The following is an 18932-nucleotide window of genomic DNA, read 5'->3' as shown; positions in this document are numbered from 1 at the left end:
GAGACTACTAAGCTAATATAAAACTAAGATCACAGCATTTGCTACTCGTCAAAGCAGGAGCAATGGCTGCAGAGTGTGCCCAAGGCAATCCTCTTAAAAGTCACTATAGGGAGATCAAAGAAGCCAATTTTAATCTGGTCTGACTGTAGATCATTACACGACCAGGGCCTCAATAATATAGTGATTGCAAACCACTAATATAGTGATTGCAAATATATTAATTGATTCCCTGAGTGCGATTTCTGGTCTTGTTTTGGTGAATATTAAGTATGTTTTTCATGCAAAACTAATGCTTGGAATGGATTCAGAATCATGAAAACCCCCTAGTTTGACACGTCACATGCTACTTAAAGTATAATGAAATTTAGAAAATATTGGGTGTCAATGGTGGCATCTTGGAATAAATTTATTTAGGGTATTAGCAGTGAGCAGATTAGGGTAGATTTTGTATCCTGGCTATATATTCTTTCAGAGCGAACATTTTTAACTCAAATCTTTGCTTCTGAGGGGTTCCTGGAACAACATATTTTCAGATGGGGGTCGTTGGCCCATTACATATCATTTTTTGGGTCCTTGACATGAAATATTGAGCACCACTGATACAGGTTTTTCAGATAACTGTAAGGATTTAGAAGACATTTTAAAAATGTCGATGTCAGTCGAGGTTGACGTAGAAAGAAATGACCCCTGGCACATAATTTAATCTATTATTTTAACACTATCAAAATAAGATTTTGTGTTACGATATTAAAAGTTTTATTTATTTATGTATCTATGTAGGATTAAATATAAGAGAGTTAAAATGATCTGACCCTCTGACCCTAAAAAAACAGAATAATGAAACTTGAATCAAATCAATTAATTCATTAATTGATTTTTGATATATACAGTATGGATTTCAAGATTTTGCCCTTTCTGATAAGTGCTGGTCAAAATATTATAACACCGTACTTGACTTATAAAATTGTCCTCCCCCTATTCATCGGAGTAAGCTTTTGATGTCGTCAGTTCTTTGTTCTTGAAGTCTTCGATATTTGATTTATGACATATAGTATTATGTATATCCCCTCACCCAACCAGACCTAACAAACATCACAGCCAAGTGCTATTATCCCCTTTATGGAGCCTGTGTTAAGTGAGAGGACGTTACATATTGTTCTCAAACAAACTGCATTCTTATCTTATCCAAAAACAAACTTGTCCTGCCAAGATGTTGTGAGAGATGTCCCATCTGGTCCCACGGTGCAGTCAAGGCCAACTTCCACACAGAGAACGTCACGCTTATATACGACACAACAAACGTCCGACATGCGAAAAACACCTGCTCCCGACATGCGTTGGTTTATTTACATCTACTGTGTAATAAAAACAGTATTATCCCAGATAGGGAGATGTGGTGGGTGGTCATTTGAAAACTTGTGAAATGGTACATTCTGCATAATTAATACTTTCTACTTTTGTTACTTTTAAGTACATTTTGTTTGATAAAGGTATTTATTAACGGTTTGCAGAATTACAGTATAGGCCTACATTTCAAGCACAACTCAATACAAAAACTGTCAAATGTGGACGATACCATAAAGCATTACACTTGTTTACAACACCATTTTGAATTCATCAGAACATGTAGAGACGTACAAATATACACTTCTATATAACCAAAACCAGGAAATCATCATAAAAGGAGGTAAAAAAGGTAAAAAACATATACAGTGAGGGGGTGGGGGGGGGGGGGGGGGTTCATAGTTTATGGGGGCCAGTTTCGAATTGCCGCTATCCTTATAGGTGCCCTTTGAGAGCGGTTTTGAAGGAGTCAAGGGATTCACATGTCTTAATGACAATAGGGCGTTTGATTGATGCCAATACTTTTGTGATTTTACTCAAGTAGATTATTTCCATTGCAGTATTGATACTTTCACTAAGTAAGAAATGTGAGTACTTTTTCCACCACTGTGTGGCAGTGGTGGAACAGCCATGGTGAGATACTATAGGCCTGAAGGGCCATTGTAGAGTTGGTCAGATGTTGGTGTAAAGCTCATTGCACAACCCATGTTCAGGAGACACAGCTTTAAAATAAACTTTGTTTATGTGGAAGTGACGCACGTGGCAGACTGTAATGCTGAAAAGAACACTCTGGAAAGTTATGAAGAGCTGCAAAGAGATAGTAGATCCTGTATAAGTGTATATAGTTCAATATGATTACTCCATCGAAACCCAAATTCAATTGCAGCATGCATTTAATGTAATACAGTTTTATCCCACTTATCTAATTTACCTTTGTTGTTTTAATATAATCGTAGGCACACTGCTGAGGTCTTTATTGGACTCCTTGACACAGAAAACATAATTAATTAAGGTTCTAGGTTGTCTAGAAGCTAAGATAGCACAAATACTTACAGTAGGCCACAAACATCCAATATGGCGACCATGCAGGTGTTCTCCATGTTCTGAATATTACGAAAACGTATAGTTATGCTAATCTCCCAAAATGTTGACCCGAAAACAACTAGGGAACTGGACTAAATATAGACGTTTTAGGGGGGGGTCTCTAACAACCTGTCAGTCACACATATGGGAGGAGGGCTAGCGGTTACTGTAGTATATAAAGCATGATGAAATAGTGTGTACAGGTTAAACCATACAGGTTGTCTGGGCCAGCCAACATGACGACGTTGGGTAGTCTAATCGTTCTTGCCCTGTTTGTGGGCACAGCCTCTGCAGCATCTGTGAGTCTACAATAATATATGTACTGACTGTACCTTTCATTTATACATGCAGCACACAGTTAAGTTTACATTATTGACAGCAAAGACTTGCGTGCACACACGTGCACACACAGTAATGACAGTAATGGGATAGAATTTGTCAAGAAAATGTTAATACCTTATTTGTTTACCATTACAGTTTTCTTTTCTTTCTTTTTTTAAATATAGGTATTTCATTAAGATAAATGAAAGCGTGTGTGTGTGTGTGTGTGTGTGTGTGTGTGTGTGTGTGTGTGTGTGTGTGTGTGTGTGTGTGTGTGTGTGTGTGTGTGTGGTGTTGTGTTGTGTTGTGTTGTGTTGTGCACGCACTTGTGTGCGTGCGTGCTGTACATACGTGCATGGGCGCACACATGTGTGTTTACTTTGGATGAAATGTACTAGTCAATAACATTGTATAGATTTGACTCTGTGACTTTGAGTCCAGTAGACAGCTGTGTAAGCCTAGAGGATGGTGGCTGTCTGCCTGAAGATACCATGTTTAAACATACATCAGTGAGAGCGGAACATTTACAAAGCACTGTTAAAATAGACATGATAAATAAGTTAATCACATATTGAGGAAACGTATAGACATACTTGAAGTGGAGCATTCAGAATGAGTTTTAGAAACATGTTAATTTAATGTGTAGCTAGGGGTGGTGTACACAGAAGCAGGCGCTGTGAAAGGGGATAACGTTTTCCTTGGAATTGGTCGTCGTATGGACGTCTTCAAGGGAATTCCCTTCGCTGACATCCCTGGGAGGTTTGAGAAGCCTAGACGTCACCCTGGCTGGGATGGTGAGAAACCAACATGAATGTCATGTCATTCACATTGACACCATTTTATTTTATTTTGGGGAGATTTGATTAAATCTAGCCTATGCTCACAGAGGGAAATCCCATTTACAAATAGAAGATATGACATGATGAAAGATAAACGGCAAAATTCAAGGAGTTTTGAAAGATTATATGATTTTGTGGCAGATTTAAAGATTGAGATTACTTTTTTGCTGTCACAGAATTAGATTTACTTTAGCTGGTGAAACATTTGTATCTCCTGACCTCAGGCGTGATGCCGGCCATGGACTACAAGCCCAGATGTATGCAGCTGAATATGACATGTTTATCTCCTGACCTCAGGCGTGATGCCGGCCATGGACTACAAGCCCAGATGTATGCAGCTGAATATGCTCCAGAGTGATACCCGTGGCAGCGATGACTGTCTTTACCTGAACATCTGGGTTCCTCATGGCCGTAAAGGTATGTCAGTGGTTTTATTAATTAAATAAAATAACATGTTTTCAGTTATTTAATCAGTTATATTCAGCAAAAGATGCAGTTATACTTTTAGGGTTGAACTCACACAGTTTTAACAGAAAACTTGTAGTTCCCCTGACATGTACAGTTTAACTCAAACACACATTCTCCTTCAGTTAGAAAGTGTGCAGATCAATTTTTATTTAATTAAATGTCACTGTTAAATGTGGAAATATTGTATTCTGTCTCTAAATGTTTTGTTCAAATGCTTTTATCTTTAGTGTCCACAAACCTACCAGTTATGGTCTGGATCTTTGGAGGAGGTTTTATGGTTGGAGGTTCAATGGGGGCCAACTTCCTGGACAACTATCTGTATGATGGAAAGGAGATTGCAGACCGGGGAGAAGTTATCGTTGTGACCCTGGAATATCGTGTCGGACCCCTGGGTTTCCTCAGCACCGGAGATTCAAGCATGCCTGGCAAGTATAATTAGTAATGACATTATTGGCTGTAAATGGTAAATGAACTGCATTTCATTTTAACCCAATCACACAGCGACGGTGGAGGATGCTCATCAGGAGCAATTAGAGTGTCTTAATTGCTCAAGGACACTTTGACACTCAGCCAGGGATCAAACTGAGAACCCTCAGATTCCAAGAGGGCCACTCTACCTCCACTGCCGTCACTGTAGACTTAAAAGTCATTGGAATGGTTATTGGTAAATGGTAAAGGTCATTGGAATGGTTATTGGTAAATGGTAAAGGTCATTGGAATGGTTATTGGTAAATGGTAAAGGTCATTGGAATGGTTATTGGTAAATGGTAAAAGTCATTGGAATGGTTATTGGTAAATGGTAATTAATTAGTTTGGTTTCTTGACAGGAAACTATGGTCTGTGGGACCAGCAGGCTGCCATCGCCTGGGTCCACAGGAACATCCGCGTCTTTGGTGGAGACCCTGACAACATCACCATTTTTGGAGAGTCTGCTGGGGGAGCGAGTGTGAGCTTCCAGGTAAGTCGCTGGGGATGTTGTCTTAACCGCAGGATCCCTACCAGTGGTGGACAAAGCACTCAGGATCCCTACCAGTGGTGGACAAAGCACTCGACCCCAGTACATGAGTCAAAGTATACTATCTACAGTACTACTCTACTAGCGTACTTTAATTGCAGTGTGTGTGTGTGTGTGTGTGTGTGTGTGTGTGTGTGTGTGTGTGTGTGTGTGTGTGTGTGTGTGTGTGTGTGTGTGTGTGTGTGTGTGTGTGTGTGTGTGTGTGTGTGTGTGTGTGTGTGTGTGTGTGTGTGTGTGTGTGTGTGTGTGTGTGTGTGTGTGTGTGTGTGTGTGTGTGTGTGTGTGTGTGTGTGTGTGTGTGTGTGTGTGTGTGTGTGTGTGTGTGTGTGTGTGTGTGTGTGTGTGTGTGTGTGTGTGTGTGTGTGTGTGTGTGTGTGTGTGTGTGTGTGTGTGTGTGTGTGTGTGTGTGTGTGTGTGTGTGTGTGTGTGTGTGTGTGTGTGTGTGTGTGTGTGTGTGTGTGTGTGTGTGTGTGTGTGTGTGTGTGTGCGCGTGTGCGCGCGCGCGTGTGCACACGCGCAACAGACTCTCACACCCCACAACAAAGGTTTATTCAAGAGAGCCATCTCCCAGAGTGGTAATGCTCTGTGCCCCTGGGCAATCATCAGAAACCCTCGGGAGGCAGCAGAGGAGGTAACGTGTTTAATGATAAAAATGTGTTAACATTATCCCCAGTAATTCGTTATTTGTTCTACAACTTTAAGCATATATAGTCTTTCAATTGTTAATAAAATGTCCGCCTGTCCCCCTTTACTTTTACCTTCAACTTCACTCTCCAGGTTGCTATAAAGGTCAAGTGCCCCACTGATGATCAAATGGTAGCTTGTCTGAAAATGACAGACCCTGCGCTGCTTACACTGGCCGGTTCATTGGAGATTCATGGATCTCCTCAGAGTGAGTATTCCATCAAATAGCATCACATCTCTATGTTTGCTAGGGAATTACGATTATATGCTGATTTTAACCCATAGAAATGCTGCAGAAAGATCGTAAGCCCACGTATTAGAATACTTCTGTCTTCAAGATAAATATGTTCTGGTTCTGTATGGAGCAACAATGTTTCATGTTACCTTTTTTCATGCTAAGAACTTCAAAGTTAAGTTTACGTCAAACAACATTCGGTGCAACAACATCGTTGTTATTATTGAATATTGTTTGAGTGCTTTTCATCTGGTCCTGTGACCTGTTGTGACAGAGTGCTGATTAGTTTCATTTAATCCTATCCTAATGTTTATTAGGTTTAGGACCTAAACTATGATCAGGGAAATACGCTGTAACTCACCCAGCATCCCTATATTCTAGTGGGAACATTTGCGTGCGTGTGCTCGCAAATATGTTGCAACATACGTAGCCTATGTTTGTAATTGTCGGATTTTCATGGAACTTGGAGGGAATGATTATTCAGCCAATAAGGCTATAATGAATACATTACTTTACTAACTTTTGGAGAGAAAAGGTCCATAACTTGGTGGGGAATGATCAATAGGCTGCCTCAAAGATATGATTACATTTTGGGGCAAAAAGGACAATACAACAAGATATGTTGGTGCAGGCATGTTTTGCTCTCCAAGATACATCTTCTATCTATAAATGGTGTGTGTGTGTGTGTGTGTGTGTGTGTGTGTGTGTGTGTTACCTGTGGGTAATGGTTGTATTTATCTCCTCCAGGCCCCGTTGTTTATAAGCTGAAACTGGGTCCTGTGATTGATGGGGACTTCCTTCCTGATGAGCCTGCAAACCTTTTCAGCAATGCTGCTGACATCGACTACATGGCTGGTGCCAACGACATGGACGGACACCTCTTTGCCGGCTTCGACGTTCCCACCGTTAACAGTCACTTGGTTGAGACCAAAGTGTGAGTATCAAGGGCAAGTTGGCCTTAAAGCTGCAATACATGAGTTTAATTTCCAAGCCGGAACTCAAACCCTGCTCTGCACGAGTGCTAGAATTCCTACCACTGAGCCAATTTCTGCCCTGCTTCTCACCTGCACTACTGGTGTTAACCAATAGTGGTGCTACCTGGCTATAGGATCAAAAATAAAATCAATAGAAGAGCAGGGAGACCACCTCCAACCAAACATACTAAATACTCAACTGAACAGATTGATTAAATTCATTCATTCATTGAAAAACTTTTTTTTTACTCCTCTTGTGCGATATTCTCGTAACAACAGAAATGGGTGGCAAGAGTGAGTTGACTTTTTTTATTTTTTTCCTTACGTGTCTCTTAAAGTAACGAACATTTCGGATAAACAGCCTTCATCAGTGTGTGTATAGTGTGTAATACAAATCTATCATAGATCGAGGTGCATACAATTCACTGACATCATGAAGATATTTAAGATATTTGGAAGATGTTTTGGCTCCCATATACATCTGTCAAACAGTACCAGTGGCCTGTTTGCGGGCACAGCCTCTGCAGCATCTGTGAGTCTACAATAATATATGTACTGACTGTACCTTTCATTTATACATGCAGCACACAGTTAAGTTTACATTATTGACAGCAAAGACTTGCGTGCACATGCGCGCACACAGTAATGACAGTAATGGGATAGAATTTGTCAAGAAAATGTTAATACAATACCTTATTGTTTACCATTACAGTTTTCTTTTCTTTCTTTTTTTAAATATAGGTATTTCATTAAGATAAATGAAAGTGTGTGTGTTGTGTGTGTGTTGTGCACGCACTTGCGTGCACAACACAAACACAACACAACACAAACAGTACTGTCAAACAGTACCAGTGGCCTGCACTGTGCAACACGTACATAAAATGCAAGTGCAGATGTAACCCCAATCTTTTGGCTCACTCTCAGGTTTACAGCATACATGTATTGCCAACTCTGTTAGACAACAAACAAATTGGCCTACACATGTGGATGGTGGTGTGATTGAACACAGCTGCCATGGCCATGAACAGGAAAAATGTGTCATTCCACATTTTTGGAAACAGGCTGTCTGGAGGGGTGCAGCTTCTAATTGAGAAGGCAATAGTCAATCCTGCAGATATAAGGTGTGCCTTGCCCAGGTGCCCTTTGGGTCATCAGCACTGAATGGAAAGCCACGAGAGTCAATGATGTGAGCGAAGGAGTGGGGCATCATGTAGTGTGGCATTCTGGATGCAGGCAGACCGGCAAGGTGGAGTTTCAGTAGTCAAACCTGGAGATAACCGAGGCCTGCATATAAGGAGCTGAGTAGACTCCTTGGTGAAAAAGGGACAGATCCTTCTGATTTCTACGGCGCAAACCTAAAAGACAACTGCTTTAAATGTTTTAAAATCTGTTTTATTTATTTATTTTTGTTTATTTTTTTGTCACATTGCAGGGAGGATTTGAAAGCTCTCATTGGTTCTTATACCAAAGATGGCCAAGATACAGCTTTTAATCTCTATTCTTCCACCTGGTCGTCATATCCTAATCCTACCAAGGAGGAAATCAAGAGGACTGTTGTTGACGTCGAAACTGACTACATGTTTCTGATTCCTACCCAGGCTGCACTCTACATGCATGCTTCTAACGCCCAGTGAGTGTTGTATTGTATATTGTAGTTCTCTGCACAATATGTGTTAATTTAACTACAAATGCAACAAATGCTAGGTCCATTTGTTTGCATTTATACACTCTCTGAGTACAAGTGGATGAATTAAACCTGAGTTAAGATGTATGTGCATGAGTTGTAAAGTTTTTTTTAGGCATGTTATTGTGCACAATGTCAAATTATCAGATGTTAAATGCAAAACTTGGCTGCACAGGTATAGCGACACTATAGCAAAATAAGATTATCTCAGGTATTTCCTCTCGTCATGGAATAGGAATAGGTTCGTTTTATAGTATAAAAATGAAAAAGGTGTACATCCTTTCCTAACTGTCTACAGACAGGTCTGGTAGTATGAAGTATAAACTAGCCTCTAGTGCCTCAAGTACAAAATGATAACTATATCTTTATTTGCTTCTTGTCCCATCAAAGACGCGGTCTTACCTACTCCTACCTGTTCTCTGAGCCCAACCGCCTGGGTGGTCTGCTTAAGCCCTTCCCAAGCTGGATGGGTGCTGACCATGCTGATGACCTGCAGTATGTGTTTGGAAAGCCTTTTACCACACCCCTAGGCTACTGGCCCAGCCACCGTGATGTCTCCAGATACTTCATCGCTTACTGGACCAACTTCGCCAAAACTGGGTACATCTACGACTACAGACATACAGTAGCCTATACACACACTTTATGATCATCATTATAAAAGACTGGCTAATGACAGGTAACATCAACATTTACCTCCGGGGATCAATAAAGGTATCTTATCTTAAACCATCATCATCATTTTAGATCATTTCCCTTTAAAGTGATTGATTCATGTCACCGGCGGTAAATAAAACTGAATGTCAGATTTACAGTATGTAGCCTATTTGAAAATGTTTCATAACCATTCCAAACAAAACAAATATAATCCATCGAATCCATAATGCATTTCATTCATAATGATATTATATGACTTAGGACATATAGGTCAACATACAGTAGTTATTGTCGTGGAAATGTAGGGATAAACATCTAATAATACTCTTAGATGTTAATAATAATACTACTTACAGAAGTTACAGTTTGGTGCTGTTCGGCTGTTGTTTATGATGTCACTGTCCCATTTGGTGAATGCCTTGAGGCTATATGTTGGGGGTTGGTTGTGTGGGACTGAGCTATAAAAGCTGTAGTCTTTCTCCATTCTGGGAGTCAGACTGGGGTTTCCATACATGAACAGGTCGTGTAAGTCTTTCTCCTTACTCGAGTAAAATCCTTATACTCTAGAACTCTGATATCTTGTGTTGCCTCATTATTCATTGTTTATGAATTGTCTTTTGAGCATGTGTCCCACCGACTGCCTTTACATTATTCTCATGGGGGTATTTCTTCTCCGTTGTAGGAATCCCAACTCTGGAGGGCTCAAGGTTCCTGCCGCGTGGCCAGCATTCACCAGCGATGGCCATGAGTATCTGGAGCTCAACGCCAAGACAAACGGTAACTCAGTGAAACAGCAGCAGAGACTTCGTTATGTGCAATTCTGGACCAATGAATTGCCCAACATGCAGTCGGCCTCTAAATAAAGAACTTATCTGCCTCATTAAGTTCATACTTACCGTATATTGTACTGTACTACAAAACGATAAGATCTTGTCAACAAGCAATAAGATCTTGTAAACAAGCAATATGATCTTGTCAACAAGCAACACCACTGAGTATTTATTGAGATTTACAACATATTATTTATTTAAATGGAGAGTAACTGTACTCCTAATATCACTGAAACAATAAACCCAAACAAATAACTCACCTGCCTGCGTTATCTGTTATTTTTTATTTTATTTTTTATTTGTTTTCCCGTTCTTACATTTTTACATTACATTACATGTATGCAAGTAAACACACAAAACACACAAACGTATACGACCCCCCCCCCCCCCCTCCCCCCTAGGCTAAAACAAAAAAATAAAAAATAAAATAACAAAGTGGTGGGACAAAGCAGTGGACAATCATAGATCATAAAATAAATAAAAAAGAGTCAAGACAGGGACATAGTCGGGCACAGTCGGACACAGTACGGATTACAGTTAACTGAAAAGTCTTCAACAAACTCCACAAAGGCACTCCAAGCTAGGACTCTGTCTACTCTATACCTGAGTTTTTCCAGAGGCTATTATCTGCTATTATTATGCTTAATGCTATACTACACAATCTCCGCCAGGGGTCGTGTGTGTGTGTGTGTGTGTGTGTGTGTGTGTGTGTGTGTGTGTGTGTGTGTGTGTGTGTGTGTGTGTGTGTGTGTGTGTGTGTGTGTGTGTGTGTGTGTGTGTGTGTGTGTGTGTGTGTGGTCAGCGTAAAGCCGATTTATACTCCACCGTACATCAGTGTGGCACGCCAAAAATAGCCGATCTAAGATCTAACAACTCATCGCATGTAAATGGCTATTTTTGGCATGTGGCACTGTCATACGGTGAAGTATAAATTAAGCATTTGACTGAGCGTGACCCTCTGTATGGTCCAGGATCATAGAGCGTAAAACAATAAGATTATTTTATTTATTTATTTGTGTCATTTACAGTTAGAACTACTACTACTGTAGGAGGAAAAAAGAGGTTAACCCATTTAGGCCTGACGTCGAAAAAAATAAATCCTGGTCAGATGTATTTGGGAGGAGCCTCCTATAAAACGCCCGGTGGAACATTAATCCAGAGCTCTCAGCCAGAGCTCAGTCACCATGAAGACACCGGCGGGGATACTGTTGGTTGTTGCTCTGCTCCTGGAGACCGTCTCCACCACGTCTGTGAGTCTGACATTTCTTCATTCATATGAAGTGTTCGTTTGTTTTCCCCTTTAAATAAATACTCATGCAATGATCATTTGAAATAAATATGATTTGATGAGGATCACTAAACACAGTCACTAGTACAGAGAATGGATAACGACTAACTTGGGGACTCTATGGGTCCTTGAGGGAGTTCTAGAGGGTCCCCAGCAAGATTAGCCAGTTACCAAGATTAATCAGTTTAACCACTTTAACCTGTACATTCAATATTTGATAATAGCCATTTATATAAGCTCACAATGCGTTGAAATGCATTATGAGCTTTTTGATGTTTTTTATTTATTTATATTGCAGCCAATTAATTTGGGGGTCTTTAACATGAAAGATTTTCAGAAATATTTTTGTATTGTATTGCTAAAGCTGAATATACCAACCATTCAAACCGTAAACAGAAATGGACAGGACTTTTGACCCTGACTGAGCTGTCACTCTCACCAAATAATGTATTGTAAAGCTTACATGGTGCAATGCACAAGGAAAGATATTGTACCTACTGTAATTTCAGATTTGCACCATTTATAGTTTATAGTAAAGCAAAGCAGTCTAAAACTAGGTTTAAACAAATTCACTCATTATTGTACAGCCATGTGCATAATTAATCAGTACAGTGATTATTATTGAAAATCCTGTGCTGTCTTTGAATAAACAAAACACATCGCTAATGACAGGTGGTGCAAACATCCGTTCGAACTGTTTAACATTTCAATTCATTTGTATCTGTGAGTGGTGGATGAGTTAGAAAGGATTCTTGTTAATGTGATGTATAGCTTGGAGTGGTGAAGACAGAAGGAGGAATGGTAGAAGGGAAGAACATTCGTCTTGGATTTGGTCGTCATATGGACGTCTTCAAGGGAATTCCCTTCGCTGATATCCCTGGGAGGTTCGAGAAGCCTCAGCCTCACCCTGGCTGGGATGGTGAGTAGAAACCATTTCAACATATTATTGGTGTATAAGTCTACTAACTGAATGATGGTAAATTGTAATAAAAACTATACTGTATTTATTTATTATGACAGACCGAAGAAAAACGGAGTAAAGATCAGGGCTGTTTTCCAAATGAGGCTACAGCGAGGACTTGTTACTCATTTACTTCCCGACCACCATTGCAGAGGATTGTAACTGGCAACCTTCCTGTCACAAACATGTTCCTTGAACCTTTAGGCTAGCGTAACTTCCCAATCACCACTGTTTCCCGCCTCAGGTGTTCTAAAGGCCACCTCATTCGGAAAGAGATGCCTTCAGATCAACCTGCTCATGACTTCTACCCGTGGCACAGAGGACTGTCTTTACCTTAACATCTGGGTTCCTCATGGCCGCTCAGGTATCACCTCTGTGCTTGTATTTCTTCCATAAAAGATGCATATCATTTCTGAATAACTGCATGGAGTGCTGCTTGAGTGTAATACGGTGTTCCTTGTCCCTCTGGTGCTCTTCAGTTTGTAGTAGTTCAAAGTTATTAAACAAAAACATATGGCTTTTTTAATCTTGAGTGCCTCAGATGTTTTTCTACTAGAGTATAATGTTATCAAGGTTGACAAACAAAATCTCTGGCTCTTCTCTTCCTAGTATCTACTAAACTGCCAGTCATGGTTTGGATCTTTGGAGGAGCATTCCTTGTCGGAGGTTCTATGGGAGCCAATTTCCTGGATAACTATCTGTACAGTGGACAGGAGATTGCAGACAGGGGAGATGTCATTGTGGTGACATTGGGCTATCGTGTGGGAACCCTGGGCTTCCTCAGTACGGGAGATTCTAGCTTACCTGGTAGGTTTAAATGTATTTTATATAAAAAATATATTATTTATATAATATTATAATTGTATAATATTTATACAAAAGGCCATATTCTAGTCATATCAGAATATGATGTTTTGCTTCCCAGATGTGTGGGTGTTTCTTTGGAAAAAGCTGTTTCTATCTCACAGCACAGTTTTTGTGTTAACAGGAAACTATGGACTGTGGGATCAACATGCTGCCATTGCCTGGGTGCACAGGAATATTCTGTCCTTCGGTGGAGATGCTGATAATATCACAATCTTTGGCGAGTCTGCTGGTGGCGCAAGTGTCAACTTCCAGGTTAGCTGGCTGTATACACACAGTATATGGTATATAAACGTATTATTATAGGACCTGTTCCTTGGTTTCTGTTTCTGATTAAGGATATACAGTATATATGATGAATTTTCTCTCTCTCTCTGTCTTTCTTTCTCTCTCCACAAACAAGATTGTCAGTCCTCACAACAAAGGGCTGATCAAGAGAGCCATCAGCCAGAGTGGCGTTGCCCTTTGCCCATGGGCCGTTAACAAGAGCCCTCGGAGGCAGGCGGAGGAGGTACAGTATTAAACAAATTCTCTCACCTGTGTAACTCTTCTGACTATATTTTGTATTGTTACTTTTCCAATTACAGGCAAACAGTATGTAATAGCATACGCGTGCCAGCGTGCGTGCGTGCGGAGGCCGATTTTTGGAATTGTCTTTTTTTATTCCACTCCGACTGGCCCACAATAACATACGTGACCAGGCTAGACTAGTTTTGAATGTTTTTGTCTGTACTACACTTCTGTGTTCTTAACGGATGTATAACATTCATCCTCATCTATAGATTGCGCTGAAGGTCAACTGTCCTACTGATGACAACATGGTAGCCTGTTTCAAAATGACTGACCCTGTGCTCCTCACCATGGCCGCAATCCCCAACCTCTCTAGTTCACCCGATAGTAAGTACTCCAGACAGCACGCTGTCACCTGCACAAAGCAACGCAACAAAATAACTGTGGACATATACAGAACTATTACTATTAAATGATTTGGACATATGAGATTAAAAACACCCCCACAAATCCATCTTGGTATACTCAAGGTACTTGTAATTTTTTTTTAATGATATATGATAATTGAAAGATATGCAGTATACACTAATCCTATACAGTGATTCTCAAGCTGTTGAATCAAGGACCCCCAGTTGTATTGGTTTTTGAGAATCATTAAGGACAGGAACCCCTTTTGGTGTTTTAAGCACTATGTTATACTTTAGCTGTTGACAAATAGCAGACCTACAAGCTCATTTCAGATGGTGGGTCCGGGGCCAAATTCAGATCATTCCTGGGGGTCCTTGACATCGAAATGGTTGAGCACCACTGACTGACATAGAAACATAGGTTTTTCAGAAAACTGTTTTTTTCTTTTTGTTATCGGCCTCAGGTCTAAATGGGTTCACAATTAACATAATATAATATGATCCCTCCCCCAGACCCCCTTGTGACCAGCCTGGTGTTTTCTCCTGTGGTTGACGGAGACTTCCTTCCTGACCATCCTGGCCAGCTGTTCCACAACGCCGCTGACGTCGACTATCTGGCTGGTGCCAACGACATGGACGGTCACGTCTTCACTGGCGTCGATGTCCCCTCAATCAACTCGCCACTGTTCGACACACCTGTGTGAGTTGAGTTCGTATGGTATAGAGCAGGTGTTCCCAAACTTTGGGACCAGGTACCCCTTTTGGGGTAGATATTTTTCCAGGTACCCCCTCATCCTCGCAACACGGATAACAATATATTTACAACCACAAGCAGTGTTTCCTGCAGGAAAAAGCTTTGGCATGGTGCTGGGCACAGGCCGCAATTTTAAATGTAGACGTCTAAATGTAGACGTCTAAATGTATACAGACGTCTAAATGTAGACGTCTAAATGTAGACGTCTAAATGTAGACGTCTAAATGTGTACGTCTTCTCTTATGGGGGTCCCTGGCATATCTTTTCAAATGGGGGTCCACAGGCTAAGTAGTGTCAATTTGGGGGTCCTTGACATGAAAAAGTTTGGGAACCACTGCTTTAAACACTTTAGCACTTTATGAACATGAACAAAATAGATGGGTCCCCCCTGGAACTCCCTCAGGTACCCCTGGGGGTCCCCGGACCCCACTTTGGGAACCACTGGTATAGAGCAGTGGTTCCCAAACCTTTTCATGTCAAGGACCCCCAAATCGATGCTAGTTAGCCCGCGGATCCCCATTTGAAAAATATATGCCAGGGACCCCCATGAGAGAAGATGTTTATGGCTCTAGCAGTGATTCTCAACCCGTTTAATTTCAAGGACCCCCAGTTTGACATGCATTAGTCTACGGACCCCCCCCCATTTCATTTCTATTAATCTCTGAGATCCCAATTTATTTTGGAAAATCAATGTTAATTTAACTCTGAGAGTGTACAAATGGAACCAAATGGACCCGTTAAAGGGTACAAATGGAACGAGTCCATTTGGTTCCATTTGTACATAGTTACAGATCCATAAGGGTTCATTTCGTTCCAAACTATCTTATTGCCGGTGACCCCCTGGACCCCCAAATCATTCATGTGTACGTTGTACGGCGGTGTCGTGTGCCAAAAAATAGTTGATCCGTTATTTATACACCGAGGTGGTATTCGGCAATCTCACCCACATTTTCAAATATGTAATTGCAGGGATGATGTTAAGAGACTCCTGGGTGCTTACACCAGGGAGAAGGGGCAAGCTGGTTTGGACAAGGCCTTCGACACATACTCCTCAACCTGGGGCGCAAAGCCTAGTCAACAAGACATCAAACAAACTGTTGTGATGATTGGGACCGACTACGTCTTTCTGATTCCTACGCAGGCTGCCCTCTACCTTCATGCTGCCAACGCCACGTGAGAATGTCTTTCACAGGGTTTGATTCGTTTGGCAGGGGGGTATTTCGTGTGCGCGTGTGTAGTCTATTAAATGTTGATAATGGTGGATATATACCAGGCAGGTTTATAAGAACAGAGCCAGGTCCAGGCACGTCCTTTTCTTTCCAATATAGAGTTTATTACAAGATCAGCCGAATCATGACAGACAGGTGAAAAGTTTCCTGAAAATAAAGTCCGTACAACCACGAGGCATCTTATATACCGAGTGTCTACATACATGTACTAAGTGCATGTGGATCCCGTGCATGTGCGTGAGTAAGTGTGTGTGTGTGTGTGTGTGTGTGTGTGTGTGTGTATGTGTGTGTGTGTGTGTGTGTGTGTGTGTGTGTGTGTGTGTGTGTGTGTGTGTGTGTGTGTGTGTGTGTGTGTGTGTGTGTGTGTGTGTGTGTGTGTGTGTGTGTGTGTGTGTGTGTGTGTGTGTGTGTGTGTGTGTGTGTGTGTGTGTGTGTGTGCGCGCGCGCGCATGAGTGAGTGTGAGTGTGAGTTTACGAATGGTGTGACCTGCTGGCTCTCCTATCTCAGGCCATAATTACAACCATGTGTTGGCATCGGCCGATAGACTTCCTGTGTGGGCCAACCACCTGACCTGTATGACCTCAGGCCTGCCAAAACTGCTGAATGCCCCTTAGTATCGTCACTTAGACCTCCACCAAGATGCACGACCATGCAGGTTCACCGTTAAACATGAAATGTATAAGACTACATCTAAACAACAACTCCTTATATTATTATATTGCAATGTGACATGACATAACATTGTGATGTGGATGTAAGTACAGGTGTTTCTATATGTGTATTTATGACTTGATGAGAACATAAAACATCTTAAGACATATAGTCAAGCTTTTGTACTCCCTCGGAAGGGGGAGGGGTGGTTTGGTTTGTGAACGGTGATCCCCCTGTATGCCCAATGAGTCTACCCAGATGTTGATCAGAGGCAGCCAGATCACTTTGGGTCTCTCCACATATCCACCTTAGATCTGTTTATATAGATATGCCTATGCATGTCTGGGCGCCAATATACTACACGTGTGCCAATGAGTTGATTTTACATTCCAGACAAAGATTTCTGTCCTCAAGACTGGGGGCTGTGTAGCCTTGGGAACCCAGGCGGGATTTGTTTTGGTTTCAACTCGCTCTGCACTATGGGGTTGAGAGCACGGGAAGCTGATTGGCCTTTTAAATTAGCCAATAGAACCTCTCTCCATATTCTCTTAAATCATCATCTGAGATCTGCTTATGCAGTTTCTTTCTTTAACCCTAACCATTATATCCATGTTCCCTTCATTCAAAGAACCGGTCGCACCTACTCGTATCTGCTCTCTCAGCCTAACCGCCTGGGTGGTGTGGGTAGGCCTTACCCAAGCTGGATGGGTGCTGACCATATGGATGACCTGCAGTATGTGTTTGGAAAGCCTTTTTCCTCACCCCTGGGCTACTGGCCCAGCCACCGTAATCTCTCCAAATACTTCATCGCCTACTGGACCAACTTCGCCAAGACTGGGTATAACTACAACTATACAAATATACAACACAGCTATCGGTCATGATCATTATTATGGCAAATGAACAGAAGGGCGCTGATAAGACTATTGATCAGACTAAACATAATTGCTCTAATTCAGCTGCTGCTTGACTTGTCGTCTATACAGAGACCCCAACAAAGGAGACCTTAAAGTGCCTGTTGAATGGCCTGCATTCACCAGCACGACTGAGAAATACCTGGATATCAATGCCAAAATGAACAAGGACTCTGTAAAGAAGCAACTGAGGCTGCGCTATGTCCATTTCTGGACTAGTGTCTTGCCAAACCTTCCGTAATCAAAGGATTACATAATTGTACATAAACAAGCTTGTGGCATCACTTGTTGTCAAAATGTAATACACTGGCATTCTATTATGGACAAAAATAAACAGATGAAATATTACCAAATGTTCTTGTTTTCATTTCATTTCAATTGCCATACTGTTCCATACATGGTATGAATATAATTCAAATTAAATGGATAGCTGTGATAACAGTAATAATTAATATAGAAATTAAAGCAATCTCTTTTTCTACTCTGTGAAAAAAATACCTTTTACGTTTTGTTTTTTTAGTTTCTGGGGCTTTATCTTATCTCTAACTTCAACATTTGTGTTGTTAATTCTTTTGAGAATCAGACCACCTGGAAACTCCACCAGGTGGGCAGAGTGAGTCGAGGTCAGTGTGCGTTGATCTCTAACTGACAGCCAGAATGAGCTGTGCAGCAGATCCTCTGATCATTTACACCCAAAGAGAGTACAAACGTTCCATTATTCCATGATTGGAACGCTCTTCTCTTCTGAGTTAAATTAACAGAGGATCTTATTTGTCACATGTTCATTCATACTGTACATGTATACCGGTATGCACAGTAAAATAGTGTGGTAGTGTGTTAACCATGGTTAACATACTGTATATAATACCAAAAAATTATAAGCAAAGCCTAGAGAAAAAAAACAACACAATGATGTAGATTGTAGAGAATGACCAAGTTTTGTAGCTAAAGGAAAAAGTATACAAAATATTAAATATATGTGACGCCCACTGTGTGTGTGTGAACACTGAGGTGGTATTCGGCAATCTCGCCAACATTTTCAAATATGTAATTGCAGGGATGATGGCGCTGGCCGGCTCTGTCCCTACAAGAGGCTCACGGTGAATGTCTGTCTGTCACAATGTCACTGTTCACTCCTGGCTGTGACACAATGACAGGTACTTCTTTCCCCGTCTAAATCCAGCCAGGCGAGTGGTCTATGCTCCGATTTATAGTCGTT

The 18932-nt window shown here is 41.2% G+C and overlaps 2 protein-coding genes across 2 annotated transcripts; both read left to right on the top strand.

Moving 5' to 3' along the window:
- Positions 1-2663: 2663 nt before the first annotated feature.
- LOC308309738 (bile salt-activated lipase-like) lies at positions 2664-10167 on the top strand (the record flags this gene model as incomplete). Its single annotated transcript, XM_080755655.1, has 11 exons — positions 2664-2726; positions 3395-3542; positions 3885-4004; positions 4283-4480; positions 4883-5013; positions 5594-5701; positions 5848-5962; positions 6737-6923; positions 8396-8593; positions 9038-9247; positions 9987-10167. The coding sequence occupies 11 exons, from the start codon at positions 2664-2666 to the stop codon at positions 10165-10167; spliced, it is 1659 nt and encodes a 552-aa protein (XP_080611781.1).
- Positions 10168-11339: 1172 nt separating this feature from the next.
- On the top strand, positions 11340-17954 carry LOC308309737 (bile salt-activated lipase-like; the record flags this gene model as incomplete). The annotated part of the gene is made up of 11 exons (XM_080755654.1): positions 11340-11384; positions 12194-12341; positions 12628-12747; positions 12993-13190; positions 13372-13502; positions 13651-13758; positions 14030-14144; positions 14678-14864; positions 15888-16091; positions 17428-17637; positions 17786-17954. The coding sequence occupies exons 2-11, from the start codon at positions 12221-12223 to the stop codon at positions 17952-17954; spliced, it is 1563 nt and encodes a 520-aa protein (XP_080611780.1). The 5' UTR covers positions 11340-11384; positions 12194-12220.
- Positions 17955-18932: the final 978 nt, after the last annotated feature.

The sequence above is a fragment of the Protomyctophum bolini genome, assembly GCF_963924005.1.
Source record: "Protomyctophum bolini genome assembly, chromosome: 22".
Lineage (NCBI taxonomy): Eukaryota > Metazoa > Chordata > Actinopteri > Myctophiformes > Myctophidae > Protomyctophum > Protomyctophum bolini.
This window is presented reverse-complemented; position numbering and strand designations above follow the sequence as displayed.